The sequence below is a fragment of the Vicia villosa genome, unplaced genomic scaffold (genome assembly GCF_029867415.1).
Source record: "Vicia villosa cultivar HV-30 ecotype Madison, WI unplaced genomic scaffold, Vvil1.0 ctg.000032F_1_1_2_unsc, whole genome shotgun sequence".
Taxonomy (NCBI): domain Eukaryota; kingdom Viridiplantae; phylum Streptophyta; class Magnoliopsida; order Fabales; family Fabaceae; genus Vicia; species Vicia villosa.
The window spans coordinates 170863-193392 of record NW_026704966.1 but is presented as its reverse complement, the minus strand read 5'-3'; the positions used below and the strand labels follow the sequence as shown (position 1 = coordinate 193392).

At 29.9% G+C, this 22530-nt stretch overlaps 2 protein-coding genes across 2 annotated transcripts; one reads left to right on the top strand and one right to left on the bottom strand.

The window, feature by feature from the left end:
• The first annotated feature begins 499 nt into the window (after positions 1-499).
• On the top strand, positions 500-2689 carry LOC131622524 (serine carboxypeptidase-like 42). Its single transcript, XM_058893557.1, has 9 exons — positions 500-780; positions 848-955; positions 1052-1144; positions 1231-1412; positions 1515-1793; positions 1881-2014; positions 2101-2193; positions 2272-2389; positions 2504-2689. The coding sequence occupies exons 1-9, from the start codon at positions 522-524 to the stop codon at positions 2687-2689; spliced, it is 1452 nt and encodes a 483-aa protein (XP_058749540.1). The 5' UTR covers positions 500-521.
• Positions 2690-18381: 15692 nt separating this feature from the next.
• Positions 18382-20638, bottom strand: LOC131622526 (serine carboxypeptidase-like 42). Its single transcript, XM_058893559.1, has 9 exons — positions 20386-20638; positions 20087-20194; positions 19895-19987; positions 19627-19808; positions 19267-19545; positions 19042-19175; positions 18863-18955; positions 18654-18771; positions 18382-18549 (listed from the first exon to the last, which is right to left on the bottom strand). Exons 1-9 carry the CDS (start codon positions 20636-20638, stop codon positions 18382-18384), a joined length of 1428 nt encoding a protein of 475 aa, XP_058749542.1.
• Between the last annotated feature and the right edge of the window lie 1892 nt (positions 20639-22530).

The window sequence follows — 22530 nt, the reverse complement described above, 5'->3', positions numbered from 1 at the left end:
TTTTTAAATTTAATAAATGTTTTACTATGAAATTATATATAAGAGTATGAAATTTAATGTAATATCCTAATAAGTAAATAATTAACATATTTAAATAAAATTTATGTTCATCTAATAATATTAAAATATAAAATATTAAATTAAATATTTAATAAAATATTTCAACAACAACTATCATCTACATTCATTGAAAATGTGACCCAAATGACATGTATTTTGTTAAAAGTAAATTGAATGTATCATTTTTTAAATATGTTAAAATATTTTTAAAACTGTCAAGTGATGTCCCTCTAGCTTTTTAAACTTTTTAACATTAAAAATCTTTTGAATATCAAAGAAGAAAAAGAACAAAAAAGAATAATTTATTATTTTTAACATTAAAATTTTCTAAGAAAGTAAAATGTACCTTTACTTTAATATTTAATATTTAATGTTTATAATCAGCGGTAGTATCATATAAATGATTTCTCAATAAATGGATTAGAGGGTGTGTCTCTTGTGAGAGAATTTGAATTTGAGTTATGAGAATGGGAAAGTGTTGGTTTGCTGGTGTGTTGATTGTTTTGGGTTATGTATGCTTGTTGGGTAATATTTTTAGGGTAGAAGGGTACCCTATTGAAGATTTGGTTGAGAGGTTACCAGGGCAACCCAAGGTTAAATTTAGTCAATATGCTGGCTATGTTGATATTGATGTAAAGCATGGGAGGAGTCTCTTCTACTATTTTGTTGAGGCTGATCATCATCCTCACAAAAAACCTCTCACCCTTTGGCTCAATGGAGGTATTAATCAATTATTATTATTGTTATGTATTTACTTAGAAAAGTTATTTAAACACATTTTTTTCAGGTCCGGGATGTTCTTCCATTGGAGGAGGTGCTTTTACTGAATTAGGACCGTTTTATCCTAAGGGTGATGGACGTGGTTTACGTAGGAATTCAAAGTCTTGGAATAAAGGTATTTATACGAATGAGTATGTGTTTTATGTTGGAGAATAATTTGAGTGTGTATTGATTCATGATATATGTTTTTGTGTTTATTATTTGTATATAGTTTCAAATCTTCTGTTTGTGGAGTCTCCTGCTGGAGTTGGTTGGTCATACTCAAATACAACATCTGATTATATCAAAGATGATGCCTCCACAGGTATTATATAGTTATTATCTATGCAAAAGAAATTTTTTATATGTTATACTAACAAGAACATAGTTTTTTAATTTTGTTTTTGGCAGCAAATGATATGGTTTTATTCTTGCTGAAATGGTACGAGAAATTCCCTTCTTACAAATCAAGAAAGTTGTTTTTGACCGGAGAAAGCTATGCAGGACATTACATACCACAGTTAGCTAATGCTATTCTTGATTATAATATTCATCACCCGACTGGTTTCAAATTCAATATAAAAGGACTCGCGGTAAGATTTCATTTTTTCATGTCACATTTAGACTAATCGTCTATGTTAATGACTATCGATTATTTAAGTAAGCTAATCGTACATTTTCTCTGGCTTTGTTAGATTGGAAACCCGCTTTTGAAATGGAATAAAGATAGACGTACAACATATGAATTTTTCTGGTCACACGGAATGATTTCAGATGAACTTGGAGTTGCAATCATGGATGATTGCGATTTTGATGATTATTATTATGGAGATCATCAAAATTTATCCGAATCATGCAACAATGCCTTAACCGATGCTAATAAAATCGTGGGCAAGTATATAAACGTATATGATGTGATTCTTGATGTTTGTTATCCAGCCATAGCTGAACAAGAAATGAGATTGAAAAAGATGGTACAGTTTTTTTTACTATGGTGCTAACTATTGTAATTTTTATAATCAATTTATATTCTAATTAATTCAATTATTTTATTTATACAGTTACATAATATAAGTTTAGGCGTAGATGTCTGTATTGAATCCGAAACCAAGTTTTACCTTAACCTTCCAGAGGTTCAGAAGGCTCTTCATGCTAATCGTACCAATTTGTCGTATCCATGGTCCGATTGTAGTAAGTAAGTACTAATAATTTATAATACTTACTTTGATATTACTATTATTACTGATTTAATTTCTAATCTTCAATTTTTCTTCATTGTAGTCTTTTAAATTATAGTAAAACAGATCCTGATATCAATATGCTTCCAATTCTCAAACGGATAATTCAAAACCGTATTCCAGTATGGATTTTCAGGTGATATATTAATTTTAACATATGAAACCATTTTTGCAATAAGTTATTTATTTATATATGTTAAAATGTTTTTGACAGTGGAGACCAAGATTCAGTTATACCATTAATCGGATCTCGAACACTCGTTCGTGAATTAGCTCATGACCTAAAATTCAAGATTACTGATCCATATAGAGTTTGGTTTCACAAAGGACAGGTAAATAAATGTATAATTTTATTAATAATTGACCATTTTATTTTATGCATATTGAAAAATGATTTGAATATAGTTTTAAAATTTTACTAACTCAAATGAATTTATAATATGTAGGTTGGAGGTTGGGTAACTGAGTATGGAAAATTGTTAACTTTTGCTACTGTAAGAGGAGCTGGTCATATGGTACCATATGCACAACCATCTAGAGCATTGGATCTATTCAAATCTTTTTTGCATGGCATGAGATTGCCAAACACTACTCGACCTTCAATTAGTGATGAAGAACTTGATTTTTATTAAGAGATGCTGAAAAAGAAAATAACTATTAGTAGATTGTATGGGAAAACTGTTTATATAATATCATGCTTAAAAAAAAAAAAGAGAAGTTAGAAAATAAATAAATGGTTCTATTATTCTTGTTTTGAATTTTTTTTAGTCTATTGATTCACTATTGTTTCTTCTTTGAGGCACATTATGTAATTTATTCCTAAATGTCTTCCCTTTCAACATAAGTATTTCCTTTTAATTTCAACATTGAGTGAATCATCAATTTAGTCTTATTTCTTTTAAGAATATTGCTAGGATATTGTTGCTAGGACGAGAGCCATTGCGGATCTATGGTTACTTGCAAAGGATCAAAGATTCATAATTAGCTCAAAGGTTCAAATCTAAGTGGCGGAAAGAGGGAGATGGGAACACTAATTTTTTTTCCATGATTGTGTTAAGAGTAGAAGTAAGAGGAATATTATTTTATCTCTTAAGATTGGTGATGAGTGGATTGATGGAGTTTCAGAGATTCGTCAGATGGAAGTTTGCTTCTTTACCAATCACTTTAAAAAAATCCTATATAAATGTCTCGGTTGGATGGAGTCCCTGTTCGTTTGCTTTTTGGTGATGATAGTTACTCTTTTACTACTCATTTTTTTGTTACTGAGATTGATCGGGTGGTCGCACTCAGTGTGATGAGAACAAAAGTTCCAACCTTGATGAGTTAAAATTCTCCTTTTTGAGGAGATTTTGGCACCTTCTTGGAGATGACACTACACTAAAGAAGACCTTAGACAATGCTTAGTTTGACCTTAGACAACGCTTTAAACGAGGTAATTCAAACTGTTCAATTTTGTAGTTACATTGACAGAGTTGGGACCACTACTACAAGCAAGTAATTCAAACCGTTTAATTTTGGAGTTACATTGACAAAGTTGGGACCACTACTACAACAAATACATTTCACCTGGGACACGAAATGTATTTAACCTCAACAAGTGAGGTAATGAAGGGCGTCATGAAAATATATCACTTTATCCCTCAGTTAATTTAAAATTGAGGGTTAAGTTATGAGCACATGGGTTCTAATCCCAACATGAAAAGCTTGTTAAATATGAAAAGCTACTGTGAACAGTGATGCGAATTATCTGGTTGTTTTTTTGTAAGATTCTTTGTACGAATTATCTGGTTGTTTTTTTGTAAAATTCTTTGTAGTTTTTTTTTCAATGGGAGATTTATCTAATGTAGCTCATACATAGTTCATCGTATGTTTTTCATTTTCTTTTTGGGTGCTATCTTGTGCTTTTGTACTAATTACGTTTTTCAGAATTACTGCTATGATGGTTTGATAATTTTCTATCCTTTTTATATAAAAAGGAATTTTTAAAGCAGTGGAAATTAATCATATATGGTGTTCATATACAATTCTTTTAGTGCTGAAAATTTAATGACATTCATTAAGGTTATAACATCAGTAGCTAAGCCATGATGTTCATATATAGTTAGTTTAAATTGTTAGTGGTAATAGTTAAAACTATTAGTTGTTTAAAACAATTAGTAAGTTTAGTTAAAATAGTTAGTTTAAACTGTTAGTGGTAATAGTTTGTGAAATTATGTTAGTAAATTAGTTTACAGCTAATGAATTATGTTAGTATATTAGTTTACATCTAATGAATTACAGAAATTGTCTAACGAATATAGGCAAGTGCTTTCAAAGGCTGTTTCCATCTTCCATGTGAGTATATTTGTGTTTTAGAAGAGGTTTGAATGTTTTATCTCCAGAAGAGGTTTGATCCTATAGTTGGTTCTTCTTCTGGCCGCGATTTCATTCCCACAATGTTGTTTGGGTAAGCATCAGTTGAATTTTCTTCTAGTTGATCTTTTGTTGTTACATTTATGAATACTAATGAATTTGCTTTCTCATAATTGTTTGACATCCACAGAAAGAACATCTGCGGACAAGATTTTGGCGGAATGTACTGTGCAGTACTCACTGTCAAGTAAGGGATAACAAGAGAATGCCTATCTATTTTTTCGTCAGCTGGCCTGTTTACCTGATTCCTGTTTTTTAAAATTGTTTTTCAGCCAAGTTGTTGTTTCTGTTGGAGTATTTCGGGTTTTTGGGCCAGAAGTCGCTGAACTTCCCTTGGTGGCAACAGTTGCTGAGTACCAAGGACATGTTATTTGATTTATTTGTGTTAAACATGCATGTTTTTTTAAAGTTTATTATAATTGAAAATATTCTCAACTGAAAATCATATTGGTCTGTTTAGGGGTACTTTCAATGCCTATTCTCTTGCATTGAGAGACTTTTTGGATCTCTTAGCGTGAAAAATCATATTGAGTTATATAAAGATTAAGCTTTATCTGGTGAGTCATATGGAATTGTCTATATTTCTGATTCGAGTTAGTTTCTTGACTTTGGTGTTGTCTGCTGATGTTAATTAGTGTAATTGTTTATTCTCAGCAAATGTAATTTTGGTGTTGTCTTCAGAAGCTACAACATCTTCTCGTGGATGCATGTTGGTATTTCAAGTGAGGTAAAGGACTTAAATGGTTGGATATTTGTTGTTTTGTTATTTTGTAGTAGTCCATCGTGTGTAAACTTTCTTATAATTTTGTAAATTTTGAATCATGATTAGTTTTTACATCAGTCTTGACACTAGCATCATCATCTTGCTATATATATATATATATATATATATATATATATATATATATATATATATATATATATATATATATATATATCTTAGCTATTTGGTGCAATAAAATTATATCCTTCATTGGTTAAAAAAAATATTAAAATAGTGACCTAAATGTGGTCTGTGTGCTGTGAGAAAAATGTGCAAAATAGCGACCTAACTTTGGTATGTGTGGTATTTGAAACTTATATGAAAAATTAGATACAAAAAAAATTACAGGTTAAAATAGGAAAAACAACTATTATACGCTTAAAAGCAGAAAACATATTACATCGGGCAAAATGGAAAACCGATGTAAAAACCTATCTATTACATCGGGCAATGGGAGGGTGGATGGAGGGAAATTGGAAATGGAGTAATTTTGGTATTTCCGATGACATTTTGGAAGCGGAAGATGCCGTAGAAGAGGCGGTTAGTATGAAAAATATAGTGGAGGAGTTTAGCTGTTGGAAAGTGGGCAAAGATTTGGTGGAGTGGAAAGGCAACGCGGAAAAGACTTTTTCGGTAGCTTCGTGCTATGAGTTTTTGGATTTGTTTCGGATTCCTTACGGTCCTCCGAATATCCATGATGGAGTTTTTAGCTTGATTTGGAAGTTGGATGTTCCTTTCAAGATCAAAGCTTTCGGTTGGAGATTATTCCGGAATAGACTTCCTACAAAAGACCAATTGGCTCTTAGAGGTATGGCTTTTTCTATAGATAATTCGGTTTGTTCTTTTTGTGGCGTTTGTTCGGAAAACTTGAATCATCTCTTTTTTGAATGTGGGGTGGTGTTGAAGATATGGCGCGATATAGAGGTTTGGGTTGGTAAAGGGGATAGTTATTTTGTAGAGTGCCTTGCTTTTTATATGGATTGGCATTCTTTTTTTAATGTGCATATGGTGAAAGATAGAAAATTGGGTGTAGTTTGGTTAGCTATTACTTGGGCTATATGGTTAGTTAGAAATGGAGTTTGTTTCCGGAACGAACCTTGGAACGTCGACAATACGGTGTGGAACATCAAACTTTTGGTGTGGAAGTGGTCTTATTGTGGGAAGATTACCCATCCCAAATATACCTTTTATGAGTTTTGTAAGGATCCGGTGTTTTTCCTCTCATAAGGTAATTTGGTTTGTAATTTTCTTTATCGTTTTGGTTGGGATCCGGTGTATACGGGTTGGAGAACCCCCTTTGTTCTCCCGTTAATATAATTTCTTGCCTTCTAAAAAAAAACATCGGGCAAAGTGGAAAACCGATGTAAAAACTATCTATTACATCGGGAGGATAGGACAACCGATGTAAAATATGGCGTATATTTTTTTTTATAAAAAAATGGCATTATTTTTCACATCAGACATATTACATCGTCTTGCTTATTACATCGTCTTGCTTTACATCGGGCCCAGGCCCAATGTAAAAAGTACTTTTCGCCCGATGTAAAAAGTACTTTCCGCACTAGTGCTCAGTGTGATGAGAACAAAAGTTCCAACCTTGATGAGTTAAAATTTTCCTTTTTGAGGAGATTTTGGCACCTTCTTGGAGATGACACTACACTAAAGAAGACCTTAGACAATGCTTAGTTTGACCTTAGACAGCGCTTTAAGCGAGGTAATTCAAACAAGTAATTCAAACTGTTCAATTTTGGAGTTACATTGACAGAGTTGGGACCACTACTACAAGCAAGTAATTCAAACCGTTTAATTTTGGAGTTACATTGACAAAGTTGGGACCACTACTACAACAAACACATTTCACCTCGGACACGAAATGTATTTAACCTCAACAAGTGAGATAATGAAGGGCGTCATGAAAATATATCACTTTATCCCTCAGTTAACTTAAAATTGAGGGTTAAGTTATGAGCACATGGGTTCAAACCCCAACATCTTCATTTTTATTATTTTCAAAACAGTGCATCATACCTCTCGGTTTATGATTAAAATTGAGGGATAAGATAAATTATTTTCTTAAAAAAAAATCGTTACATTATTTACACAGAATATTAAAAAAATTAATTTGTTTACAAGCTACATTGTTTATCAAAAATATTACATTGTTTACATAATATATTAAAAACAACTAATTTCCTAAAAGATCTAATTTTAGATCTCCAAATTATTGAAATTTTAGATAGATCAAATGTTAGGTGTCATATATTCTTTATGCCTTTTGTATGCATTTTTTTTTTTTATAAAACAAAAAAAAAGTTGGATAAATGAATGATTTTATGCTAAAATAAATATTTAAGAGCACAACCTTAAACCCAAATAATTTTCTCTCTTGCAATCCATCATATAGAACCTTTTATGACAGGTGCCCTTGCAAACCTTAAAGTGGGGGATATGAATAGTTTCAAGCACTTTATGGTGTTTCATTATCAATTTTTGATATTTAACATGCTTTTACAATAAAAGTTTTTATGTTTGAGACAGATCACTAATAGTAGTGTCTTGAGCTTTGATACTCATCAAATGGACGACGAATATTTGTTTAAGGACAGTGATCAATATCTTCAATAATCACGCTAAATTATCTCCTCGATTTTGACAAAAACTAAGGTAAAATATGTTTACCCCTCGGTTTCAGTAGAAATTCGAGGTGAATAAGTTTTTTTAACAAATACATTGATTACAACAAATCCAGACTCATCATCATCGTTGTTATTCGTGGAGAACAATAAATCCAAATTTTATCGCATATCCATCATCTTCTAATCTTTTCAAAGGTTGAACTTCCTTCTTTGTATAAGTTGAAGGAAGAATGATTTTTCTGCACTTGCAATTCATTATAGAGAACTTTTTCAATCTTAACTTGAAGCAAAGATTTCATTATCTTGAGCAAATGCTTTCACAAGAAAAAGAATAAAATGTATAGTGGTGGACGTAATAGTTTGTTATAGATTGATGTCTTTACAATATCCTAGTGTTGTTCTTTTATGAATTTAAGGTAGAGATTTGTTGTTGTAGTTATGTAACAAGACCTTTAAGTTTTGTTAAAAATCCGAGGGGAAAAGTATTTTTTTCTAAATAGAAATAAAATAAAATAAGTAAATTCTTCGTTTTTAGAAAAATACCAAGGTAATAAGTTTCAATCAAAAAAATGGTGAATGATAAAAGTTGAAAGTAACATGTCATGCTTTAATTTCATTTCTTTACCAATCATCATTTTTGTGTGCAATTTCTAGCATGTTTAAGAGTAAATTTCTCAATATTGTCAACCCAATAAAGCAATAATGTTTTCTTTGATTGACAACATAAGAAGGTTATTTCAAAAATACAAAAACAACAAAATCAACACTATTATGTGAGATAAATTGCAAGGGAAGAAAAAATGTTTTGTTCAAGATAGAAGAACACAAAACATTAAATATTTTTTCTGTCTTACAATCCATCCCAAAAATTGATGCTTACGAGTTTAGGGAGGTTATATAAGTTAGGATTAGGGTAGAATTTGTTTAAGAAATGTTTTTACAGTAAAATCTGATTATTCTATCTCTCAGTTATTACGGAAATTGAAGGAATATATATTATTTAATTAGTTTACAATTATAATGAAATAAAAACATAAATTTAATAGCTGAGAATCGAAACATGTCCTGAATTGTTTTTCCCCTCAGTTATATTAAAAATCGAGGGAATGAGTTATTTTTATTTTTAAAAAAATAAAATAAGATGCGTCTTGACATTATACCTCAGTTTTTGTTGGGTGAGATGAATTTTTTTTATAAAATATATTATTTGTAGTAATAGACTTTCACTCGAATGTACATAAAAAATTGATTTAGTGTCGATTCGATTAATGTGAGAAGTAGTTCCCGCGCGTGTAATGGCTAGAATCGATAAAAAGGAACAAATGCGAAGAAAACTAATATGGAATCACGATGATGAACAAAGGAAGGAATTACAATGGAAGTTTTGCAATCTGATTGTAGATTCAAGAACGAAAAAGAATGATTAGAAATGATTTCTTATAACAAACTTTAAATCAAAATGGAGAATACTCATTGGTAGGGGTGGAAATAGGCTGGGCCGAGCTAGGCTTTGCCAAGCCTAGGCCTGCCCTGTCAAAAAAATCGAAGACTAAGCCTGGCCTGTGGCCTGTCGTAGGCTTATTTTTAGGCCTGAGTCCGGCCTTTCAGAAGGCCTGGTTAGCCTGTTAACCTACATAAAAGCCTATTTATTTTGACATACTAACTAAAGTAATATTTAAATAGACTAACTAACTAAAATACCAAGAGACTAGAAATTTATTTGCATTGACTTATTTTAACTTACTTATTAGCATAAGTTCTGGGAGACTACTTGTTTAAGAGAACTTATAAAAACAATGTTCATCAGGTGTTTTCATCTTATTTTCAAAAGTTCTTTAAGATAACCAAGTTTTATTTATGTATTTTAATTCAAAGTACAACACATAACATAATGATAATAACAAAACTATTCATATTTTTTTAAATAGGCCGGCTTGAAAGGCTTAAAAGGCTTTTTTTTGGGTCTGAGACCTAGTCTTTTTAACTAAATAGACTTATAAAAAAGCCTAGGCCTTTTCTATTTATAAAAAATGTGTGGCCTGGTCTGAGCCTTTATAGGCCAGCCTGTAAGCCCCTGTTATCGGCCTGGCCTATTTCCACCCCTACTCATTGGTAAAATCTGACACCATATTAGAGACTGAGAATTAGGTATTCTAAATTTCATTTCTCATTGAATTAAAAGTTACATGACTTTCTTATATAGCTTTTCATGATCCACAATATAGCATATTATACATGAGCTCTACTGCATAGTTGCTCGTAAAACAAGCAATATAACTAACTGGATTCTAATTGTTTTATAAGAGACTTTTAAACTACCTAACTTTACTTTCTCCTTTGACTTCCTCTAATTCATTCTTTAATTATCTAAAATTAATCATTTAAAAAAATTATATATAAAAAAAAAATTTCAAACCATCCATCCAATTTTAAAGTTACATTGATAACCAAGAAATATTTGCATGAAAACACACATTAATTCATATTATTAGAAACAACCATTAAAAAAGAGAAAACTTTAAATTTATTTAATATTTATTTTCTTTTTAATTGAAATCTTGATATGGTTGTGATAATAAAGAAGAGAGAAAATATTATTTTTGTTTATTAATTAATAAAAAATTATACTTAATTGGTTTGTAAAACGTATTATATTTGTGTCTAGCAAAAAAAAATCTTGATAAGACTCGGTATACAAAATTGAGATATCACTATAAATGAAAAAGTAATTCTAAAAACGGTATTTGTTCCGAATTTAAAGAATAAATAAATTAATACATAATTACCAAATACATTTTTTAAAATGTGCTAATAAATATTATTCAACAAATTTTCAAATTAATATATAATTACCAAATATATTTTAAAACTTTATTTCTCTTAATTCTTAAAATAAAGAAACAAATAAGTGGATTTGGATGAAGAAATTATAATTTAAATGAAATAATATTACTGTATCATATACAAATCAAAATTGTAATATGCATTAGTATAAATATATATTTCCAAAATATGATCCTTATCATCTCAATTATAATGTTAAAGGCTTGTTATCTTTAAAAGGTGATCATTTACCATTATCAAAAATAAATAATATTTATAATGTGACTATAAAAAATTAATTAAAAAATATATTGAATGATTCACTTGAATCGACAAATATATATATGATAGTCATATAATGAAATGTTTATTATTATTATTATTATTATTATTATTATTATTATTATTATTATTATTATTATTATTATTATTTGCTCGATAAATTTTATTATTTCCATACATTTTGCTACCGTTAAGGGAAATGACATTAAAGAAACAGTGTCCTTTTTGCAAATCTAAAAAAAGGGGAAATGAAAACTGTATTGTCCATCACTCTCATTGTTCTCTTTCTAGAAAACATGGCGACTTTATAAAACTCAAATTCAATCAATCTTTTCATTTCTGATCGGAACTCACAAAATCTAAATGTTTGTTTATGCCGAGTCCTATAGAACTAAAACACTGAGTTTGACTCAGTTGGTTTCCAACTGAAACCTATGTGTTTGCAAAGTTTCTATTGGACTGTGAATTTACAATTTCATTTGATTTTATTTAGTTTTTAGACTTGAATTATGTATAACTGCTCCATTCTTCTTTTGTATTTTCATTCAGAATTTGGGATGAAGGTGTCGGCGGCTAGAGAATGACTTTTGTAGACTGTCGCAAGTGGTGTGGTTTACTTTTTTAATAAACTAGTAACAAACCCGTGCATTCGCACGGGTTCTGGTCGGTGACGCGTATTGTTTTCTCAGATAATAATTGTTGTTTAAAAAAAAAATACATTAATGAGAACAAAATTAATATTTGAAGTACAAAAATATTTTTATTCAAAATAAATTATAAACGATTTTTGAAGATAAAGTTACATGGTATTTAGTAATTGTTTAACAACTAAAATGTATGATTAAAAAGAGAAATAAAAAAAAAGTCAAAGGATGAAAAAAAAATTGTGACATCAAGAAATTTTTTATTTGAAAAAGCAAAGTTGAATATTCAGCAAATATAATAATAAGGAAATATTAAAAAGAAAATATAATAATAAGGAAATAATAAAATAAAAATATTTCTTTTTTGACATCATTTAAAAAAACCCAGAAGTTAGTAGTATATTATTTGGATTAACCATAGATTGTTTTTCTGTATTTTGACATAAAAATATTTGATTCAATAGTATATTTTTTTCTGTATATAAAAATAATACCGAAATATTAGTAAAATATTTGACATTATATCATTCCCGTAATAGTGAAATATTAGTGAAATGTTTTCTGTATTTTTCCCGTATACAAAAATATTTTTAAAAATATTGTCGTATTAAGTGAAATATTCCCATGCAAAGTGTATTCTTTCTCTCAAACAAATGTGTTTTCAACTGAAGTATATTTTTGTAGATGATACTTGTAGAGTCAATGTTATCCCAGCATGGTTTCTAAATGTCCCTAATTTGCATGGGAGTGACATGCTCATTTGACATCCATAAGGTTTCTAAATGTTTTCCCAGCATTTGCCAATGCAAATTAAGTGAATAATTGAAATGAAATGGTCACATGGTTCCGAACCAAAATAAAACAGAAATATTCTTGCAATATATATTATAATTGAATTGAAATGGTCACATGGAGAAAAAAAAATGTAGAATTGAATTAAGAAAAATATCCCGTAAATAAAAAGAAAAATTTTAAATTGAAATATATATTGTAAATTATATATTATATATAATAATAAGCAGAAGACAAATTGGATTGATGAAAAAGAAATCAAATTATAGTTGGATGAATTAAATACAATACTAATTGTTTAACAGTTAAGTGAAATTAAGGATTTTGTTTAGGCTATTTGAGTTAGATCTAACTCTTTTAAGTTGGTAGTTCATGATCCAAAGTTTTCATTTGTTCTAAATTTTGTAACCGGCATGCATTGTGTGTAAAGGACATTGATCTTTTGAAATTTACTCAGCCAGACAGTATTGTTACAAACGGCTGTAACCAAAAATTTGTTTACATAATTTTTAATATCCCACTGGAAATGATAACCACTTGTACACGTTTGTAGTAATGATGAAGTACCAATAATATTTCTATCAACTATGTACTTTAAGAAGGTTTTTTCCAGGTGTACACATTATTATAAACACAAAAGTTAATGTAATATGAGGTATCAAACACCTGAGATAAAAAAAATTATTATTTTGGGTATAAGTAAGCACTTAATTAATTTGGTTCTATTAAAAATATATAAAAATGCACCCTCCTACCATTTTTATCAAACTCTGCCCCATTTGCTATTTATCACCAATATCTTCAGGTAATTTTGGTTCAATTAATTTGTTTTCTTTTATGTTAAGGACCAAACATTATTTGTTTTGGTAGCTTTGATTAGAACTATAAGAACATATAAAAGATAGATTATAAACAAAAGATAGATTATAAACAGTATGAAATATTTGAGATCAAACATTTTCCAACTTACACTTTAATCTAATCCATATGTATTATTACTTAAAAGACTTTCAATCCTTCCTTTGTCACTACTATGCAGGAAAAAATTATTGAATTGAACCAAAATTACATTGAATTGAATTAAAATAACATGAAATAGTGTAATAGAGATGCAATTCCCTACCTCTCTGGAAACCTCTTCAGATTCCTTAAATGATTTTGCTTGGCATTTAATTTTCTTAGATATATTAGATACACATTATAACTATGTGATGATCTGGATTGTCTGCTGCAATCTCTCTCCTGCTGTCTGTGCAGCATCCATTACATGACCACTTCTTTGCAGGCTTGCCCGATGCAAAGCAAACTGTGCCTATAAAGTTAACCACACAAGCTCTTATTAAGCAACATGATGTCAATTGTGATTACATACCGAAGAATTATTCATGCAAGGGTCATCGAAATCAATCATAGTCAATATAACAGGTTCATACGGGAAACCAAAGTGCAAATAGATTTCACCCTTTTTCCTTGCTTTGACATCTTCTTCCACTTCCTGAAGCATTATAAACCAAAACACATCAAATCATAATTTACAATAAGAGCCAGTGGGCATACATCAAAATATCATATTGGTTTTGACCAATTAGTGATGCAACTGGTTAATAATAAACGGATTCAAATCATATGAAGTGGAAATTCAAATATGTAAGAAAAATGACTCACCGAAATATCGTTATAAATGGTTTTGGGAATTCTGCACGTTGATTCAGTATAATCAATAGCAGATCGCAATACATCGCATACATCATAATAAATCATGCACCTTGAATAAGTGTAGTCCATAGCAAATCGAAAATAATATCATTTTATTCAAATTCTTCATCTGTGCCATTTAGTTTCTTCACAAATGGACTGAAACAAATAAGTTGTTGTTGACCATCACATGTGACATCTCCATAGAAAATAATATTGGTAAAGCCAATGGATATAATATAATATGAATAAGTTCAACATAAAAACATATATTAAACGCAATAAGAAACTGGATAGATTATTTAACCATGCCAAAAAACTACCAATCATCAAAGTTCAATCAACCTTCATATGCAGCATAATAATTACAATCACAATAAGAAGTACAATTTGAAAATTGAATCTTAAGGTATCAGCACAGAAATGAAATAGACAACATCAAGAGCATACAAATAAGAGAATAATCCAAAAGGGAAAACCAGAATCACTCTTCAACGATTCTTTATCGACAATCATAAAATATTGACACCTAAACAACAATCACACAGAGATAGATAGAAAGAGATGCACTCAAACTTCACATTATGAATCATGACACGATTCATCGTTGTTATCGGTTGCAGACACAAATATGGTTAAAAGCAACAAATTCCCAATTCAAAAGTGTCAAGAATCAGTTTAGGCAAACTCACAACATTACCTTTCACATCCATGATTCAGTGTAGTCAATAGCAGTTCGCAATACATCGCACATCACAATAAATCCTCCATGTTGAATTAGTGTAGTCCATAGGAAATCGCAGAAAATATCATTTTCTTCATAAAATCATGTTTTTCTTTTTGCAAATTATTAAAGAAGTCTGGTTGTTTGCTGAAGACGACTTACATTTGGGGCAGCTTTCAGAGTAGACAGCATCCCATATCCTTCTTGCAGATGGACCAGTGTAACCGGTATATCTTTCAGAATTCAGTAGAATATTCACATATGCCATCTCATCTTTAAATGCCAGCATTAGAATGATTTAATTGCATAACAGTGTAAAAGTATGAAGTATTTTACATAGCAAGTGAATTTCATGTTGCTACTGCTAGCTCTTTAAAAGGTTAACTACTTAATATTTCAGTATGACAAACTACAGCTATAAAGAGATCATTCAACGAAAGGCGATTAGGCTTCTTAAATGACGCCGAGAATTCATTTTCTGCATATTCACATACAGTACAGTCCCGCAACTGGCACATACCATCATCAGGCCAAAAAGGGAAGTCACACCATAAATTGGTCTGCATAAAATTTCATCTATAAATTTTTAGCGCATAAGGAACAAAATGAGGGTTGACAAAAGGGAAAAATAGGAAGTAATTCCGTAATTGTCAGCATTCCTACACTCAGTACATTCAGAGATAGATTCATTTTTAATATGATAGTTGAACAATATCACAATTGACATAAGAAACTACAAAAAGCAAACCTTAAAATACTGAAAGAATGGGGTCTGCACAAGCTCTTGGAGAGATGGGTACAACACTTCCTTGTTAAGATGGTTTACAGTTTCATAATCACAACAACAATCCTCCACAATACCACTATACTTCGGTGTACCCTGCAAAAGACATAAAAGAAAAACAAAGTCTTGACTCATAATTCAAAACAAAATTCATCAAATAACCCACACAACACCGGTATTATCATTCACAGATCACAGCAAATGGCATTTCATTTAAATTCCACTATACTATACGATTCTTTAGAGCGTAGCATCGTTATAATCACTATTTGACAACACATTGTACTAAATCGAGTACTGCAGACCAAAAACGATTTGTTATAATTCCGCTACACTATAACGCCGCTCTAGTCCTATCGAACAAAATTGCACAATACATATTCAATGCAGAATTCAAAGCCAGAAATTAACAATGGAAGACAAGTTCAATAATTTTGTAAAAGCAAGATTTTAATAAAATGCAAAATTTATAGCAAATTTGAATCTGCTAAACCAAAACATCATAAACTACACAAAGGCATTGAGATTAACGATTCCAGATTCCACAATTCAAGTTTAAACATTAAACATAAGAATAAAATTTCTGCATGGATCTGAAGAGTGAAGTGAAACTGAATACCCGAGCCCACTGACACGCTTTCCCAATGACTCATGTCAACATATAGGTAGTGAATCCAATCACGATTCAAACCTCGATGAATAGCCGGACATTAGATTGAAACTGGGAAACTTCTTTCATGGAGAGGCATCTCGCTTTTCTTTGAAAACCCTTTTCGCCATCCTCCGCTGCTTCACTCTCTTGGCAAAATTCTTCCACTCTTTTACTCCAAACATATCTAATAATCTACAAAAAAAAAACAATCACCGAAAAAACTCTAATCTAATAATCTACAAAATACAAAAGAAAAACCAGGTTCCATTATACAAAAAATTATTAATTTTGACAAATATAAAAAAACCAGATTAAAGATTTCAAAAAACCAGATGCATGATAAAAAAACCAGTTAAAGAACAAATATCACAAATGAGTAAACTTTCAGAATCATTAAACCAACACAAACTTCATGGCACAAAGTTTAAACAAAAACCAGGTTCCATTATACTCAAAGTTTTGATTTTTGACAAATATAACAACCATTCCAGATTAAAGATAATGGATTTAAAAAAACCAGATGCCTGAGCAAAAATAAAAGTAGTTAAAGAAAAAATATCAACAATGAATAAAGTTCATAAACCATTAAACCAAAACAAACTTGATGACAAAAGCTTGAAACAAAAACCAGGTTCCATTAAAGCATGACTTCATGACTATTATAGTCAATGTTTTGATTTTCGACAAATTTAACAAAAAAAATCAGATTAAAGGTTTTGGATTTCAACACAACTTTTCACATGCATGAGAAAATAAAAAACCAGTTAAAGAACAAAATCAAGAGCGAAGAAAGATCAAAGATAGTCTTACATCATTATCAACGACAACCATCTCAAAATGTTCCTTATTTTTCTTAACAACAGCCCATTTGAGATGGATTCGAACGACTTTTTTCCACAACTCCTTCATTTCATTAATGTTCTTCACCAGCTCAAACGTCATAGCCATGTGGAACTCAAAAACCAGAGAACAAATTAAAACAAGTTAGGGCAAAACAAAGTTTGAGAAAAAAATGTTGGTAGAAGGAAGAGAGAGAATAGAAAGAATTTGAGGGAAAAGGAAAGATGATGGAAATACTATGAACAGTATACACATTGGGAACATAAAATTTGGAGCAGAGTTGGATTCCTTACCCGGTACAATTTTAAAGTTGTTGCTTCATGTCAGCTACTTTTAGTTGAAATGCAACCAATGTGAGTTCAAATAATATAAATATAATCGTTTTCAGCTTATAGCCTTGTAAAGCATGTTTCTAATGTAACCAAAACCAGGTAATTGGCTGACATTTAGTTATATAAGACTCAATTTACCCTCAATTTTGTGAAATGGCAGCAAATTAAGCAATGTTATTATTGTCTATTCCAGAACAACTTCCTTTCTTATATTATAGATTAAAAAAATGTATAAAACAATAATTCAGAAAAAAATTACTCCCTCCGTTTTTTATTATAAGTCGTTTTAGAAAAAAAAATTGTATTTTAATATAAGTCGCTTTACAATTCCGATGAATAATTAATGTTATTTTTCCTATTATATCCTTAAATATTTATTTTTCTCTCTCCTTTCAATTATATAAATTTATCTTCCACATGTCATTGATGAAGGATAATTTTGTAAAAACCTTCATTATATAAATTTATCTTCCACATGTCATTGATGAAGGATAATTTTGTAAAAACCTTCATAATTTCTCATTTTCATACAACAATTATTATTTTTCTTAATCTGTGTGAAAAGTCTAAAACGACTTATATGTGCTAATATAAATTACGTGAGCTGTTCGTTATGTTTTCGTGAAACAGTTGTCGCAATAAATAGCAACGCTCTTTTAGGAAGAAACAAGCAATCATTTTTTTTAATTAGGTTACAAAATCTTCAAATTTATTAAGAATCAATTGGACTATGGAATCTTCTATTTCCATATATAATTCATTAATTTTTTTTTTAGCAATCCTGGATTAAAATAAAAAAGAATAATATGAAAGATAAACAAATCAAAATTAGAGACAATCATCCATACATCAAGTGCACAATCTAGAAAACCATTCACACGCGAAACATAAATTGACAATCTCCAAACTCAGATTTTGAATACGATAATGAACTCGATATATTATTCATCCATCAATCGAAGGTCGAGTAGTGTTTGGCAATCTCCTCCCCCTCAAAAAGGATTGAAATAGATGCAATGATCTTGAAGGTTGTCCATATGGTACCATGTGACCAGCTCCTCTTACAGTGGCAAAAGTTAACAATTTTCCATACTCAGTTACCCAACCTCCAACCTACATATAAATTCATCTAAGTCAATAAAATTATAAAATTATATCCAAATCATTTTTCAATATCTATATAATGATCAATTATTAATAAAAATATTTATTTTTACCTGTCCTTTGTGAAACCAAACTCTATATGGATCAGTAATATTGAAATTCAAGTCATGAGCCAGTTCACGAATGAGTGTCCGAGTACCAAGTAATGGCACAACTGAATCTTGGTCTCCACTGTCACAATACATAATGTAACACAAATAAATTTCTTATTGCAAAAATGTATATAGAATATTGATGTATATCATTGGTTAAAATTAATTACCTGTAAATCCATATTGGAATATGGTTTTGCACTATCCGTTTCAAACTTGGAAGCATGTCAATATTAGGATCTGATAAACTATAATTTAAAATACTACAATAAAGAAAAAATGTGTTAGAAGTTACAACATAAAATAAGATATTGAATTCTAAATTCGAAACCCTAAACATTGAACTTACTCACTACACATGGACCATGAATATGGCAAATTCGTACGGTTAGCATGAAGAGCCTTTTGAACTTCCGGCAGATTAAGGTAAAAATCACTTTCATAGTCCAAACAAACATCTACACTTAAACTTATTTTAGTAGCCTGCATTAATGAAATAATCAAATTAATTAATTATAAAAAAGTATCATCACCAATTCACATTAACATATAATTAACAAGAGGAAAATTGTACCATTTTTTTCAGTTTCAGTTCTTGTTGAACTATGGATGGATAACAAACATCAAGAATCACATCATAGTAGTTTATATACTGGCCAACAATTTTATTAGCATCATTTATAGCATCATTGCATGATTTGGATATGTTATGAGGATTTGCATAAGTATAATCATCAAAATCACAATCACGCGTAAGAGCAAGACCGATTTCATCCGAAATCATTCCGTGTGACCAGAAATATTCATATGTTGCTTGTGTATCACGATCCAATTTCAGAAGAGGGTTTCCAATCTAACAAATTCAAGAAAAAAGTATGATTAGTTTAATCAGTAAATTAATTAATTAAATGTCACATAAAATGATATTTTTTACCGCGAGTCCTTTTATATTGAATTTGAAACCATTTGAGTGAAGAAGATTATAATCAAGAATAGCATTAGCTAACTGTGGTATGTAATGTCCTGCATAGCTTTCTCCAGTCAAAAACAACTTTCTTGATCGATAAGAAGGGAATTTCTTGTACCATTTCAGCAAGAACAAAACCATATCATTTGCTGCCAAAAACAAAATTAAAAAATATGTTCATGCTAAGTATAATATACAACTTTTTTCCTTTGGATAGATAATAACTATATAATACCTGTGGCATCATCACCAATGGTATAATCAGAAGTTGTATTTGAGTATGACCATCCAACTCCAGCAGGAGACTCCACAAACAGCAGATTTGAAACTATATACAAATAATAAACACAAAAACATATATCATGAATCAATGCACACCAAAATCATATATTCTCTAAAATGAAAATATAAACTCATAAATAAATACCTTTATTCCAAGACTTTGAATTCCTCCGTAAACCACGTCCATCACCCTTGGGATAAAATGGTCCTAATTCAGTAAAAGCACCTCCTCCGATGGAAGAACATCCTGGACCTATAAAATAAGTTGTGTTTAAACAATAATTTTCACTAATATATATAATTGTCCTTAGCGGCGAATATTTCATGAGACTATTTTTAATCAATATTTAAGCGTGTCAAATTTTGAATCTTGTGAAGCAGTCGGCATACACACCCTAAAAACGTACCGTGTATAATAATAAAATACTAGTAATGGATTATTACCTCCATTGAGCCAAAGGGTGAGGGGTTTTTTGTGAGGATGATGATCAGCCTCAACAAAATAGTAGAAGAGACTCCTCCCATGCTTTACATCAATATCAACATAGCCAGCATATTGACTAAATTTAACCTTGGGTTGCCCTGGTAACCTCTCAACCAAATCTTCAATAGGGTACCCTTCTACCCTACAAATATTACCCAACAAGCATACATAACCTACAAGAATCAAGACACCAACAAACCAACAATTTCCCATTCTTAATTCCATTACAAGCACACTCTCTATCTATATTCCCTGAGAACTCATTTAAATAATAACACAAGATTAGAATTAATGAGTATTAATATTGCATAAAGAATGTATATTATTTTCCTTGATATAAATAGTATATAATAATAAATAAATCAAGCAATATTTTTTAAAAGATAAATTCTTAAATACATTTGAATTTAGTTGAATACTAATACTCTATACATTAATACATAAATTTCATTTAACATTTAAAATTTCTTTTCTGAAAGAAAAATATGATACTATATAAATATAAAAAGGCGATATATAAATAGGCAATGTTTAGAAATACTTGAGCATATACTATATATATTCATAATACCATTTTTGTTAAAACACATTTTTTAATAGACTTTTTTTTTTTTTTACTTTTTGAATAGACATATTTAGCATATACCATTATTATAACCAATATAATTAATTCATTCTGAAACAATAAAAAACGAACGCATAAAAATCTGCGACAATCTAGAAGATTTGTCCACATTGATTTAACTTTTAAATTAAAAAAAGTATTAAAACTCTCTTATTTTTTATAAGCTCCTCGTTAAACTATTGTTTGTTTCTTAGGTCACACTATATTGGTAGCATCGCCTAAACTATTGTCTTTTGCCTAATTTTAGAAAAATAAAATAACTTTTATACTAGAAAAATAAAAATAAAATAAATGGCAATACGCAGAAACTTTTCTTAATATAATTTATCGGTGCAAATGATAGACGGTGTGGTTGAGTACTAACATAGGTGGGTGTAATAGCAAGGTGCCAAAATTGATAGATTGAATTAATTTGGATTTAGATGATAGAAATGAATCAAAACAGTTCATTAATTTATTATAATTAGGGGTGTAATCGGATCGGTTTGGACCGGTTTTTGGTTGAAAAAAGGTCCGAACCAATGATATTTCCATCGGTTTGGTTTGGTTCGGTTTTCCACATTTTTCAAAAATGGAACCGAACCAAACTAACCGGGTTGGTTCGGTTTGGTTTGGTTTGGCTGATCGGTTTACAATATTTATTTTTTTAAATATTATATTCATCCGTATATTCTCCATTATCGTGTTTTTTGGTGTATTTTATACTATTATTTTTTTAAACATTATATTCATTTGTATATTCTCCATTATCGTATTTTTGGTGTATTTTATACTATTATTTTTTAAAATAATATGTTTCATGCTATATTTGTTCAAACAAATTACAAGTTGCTCTTATTCCATACGAAATAGTGACATCATTTCCTTTGCAAGTTTCCTATCAAATATAAAAGTTAACACTTAGTATCAGAAAGTTGGAAAGGGATTTCAAAGCTTAACATATAGAATATAACAAAACACACATTCATTAACATGTTTCACAACTCAAACACACATCAAAACTATTTTGTAACAAGATCTAAATGAGTTTTGATGAAGAAAAAGAAGAAAAAAAAGGTACAAAAATATATGAAAATTAACAAAGAGAACTTGAATACGAAGAAGACGACCATAACATATCATAATGACAGTAGTGAAAGGAACAATAGTTGTGGGCAGCAAGAGCAGCAGTTCTGTGAAAGCATAACTTTTGTGACTTATGGTTTCTATTGTCTATGCTTTAGAGTTTGATTCTAGATGCGTGTTTTGGTTAAAGGAAGGAAGTGTAAACAAAGATGGATAATAGTTGGACCGATAAAAAAATTGAGTTTAATGATGGGTAGAATAAAATATTTAAAGCGTCATTATTTCCATTGGTTCGGTTCATCGGATTGGCGGTTCCTAAAAACTAAATCCGAGAACCGAACCAAACCACATCGGTTTTTATTGGTTTGGTTCGGTTTTTAAACCAAACCAATAATAATCGGTTTAATTTCGGGTT

Bases quoted from the DNA above. Each gene is read 5' to 3' on its own strand.
- LOC131622526 (XM_058893559.1), bottom strand. From the start codon at position 20,638: ATGGGAAATTGTTGGTTTGTTGGTGTCTTGATTCTTGTAGGTTATGTA. The intron at 19,176-19,266 runs GTACAATTTTCC...TCATTAATGCAG, and splicing joins AACTGAAACTGAAAAAAATG to GCTACTAAAATAAGTTTAAG. The intron at 18,550-18,653 runs GTAAAAATAAAT...ATTTATATGTAG, and splicing joins TTTGGTTTCACAAAGGACAG to GTTGGAGGTTGGGTAACTGA.
- LOC131622524 (XM_058893557.1), top strand. From the start codon at position 522: ATGAGAATGGGAAAGTGTTGGTTTGCTGGTGTGTTGATTGTTTTGGGT. The intron at 781-847 runs GTATTAATCAAT...CATTTTTTTCAG, and splicing joins CACCCTTTGGCTCAATGGAG to GTCCGGGATGTTCTTCCATT. The intron at 1,794-1,880 runs GTACAGTTTTTT...TTATTTATACAG, and splicing joins AAATGAGATTGAAAAAGATG to TTACATAATATAAGTTTAGG.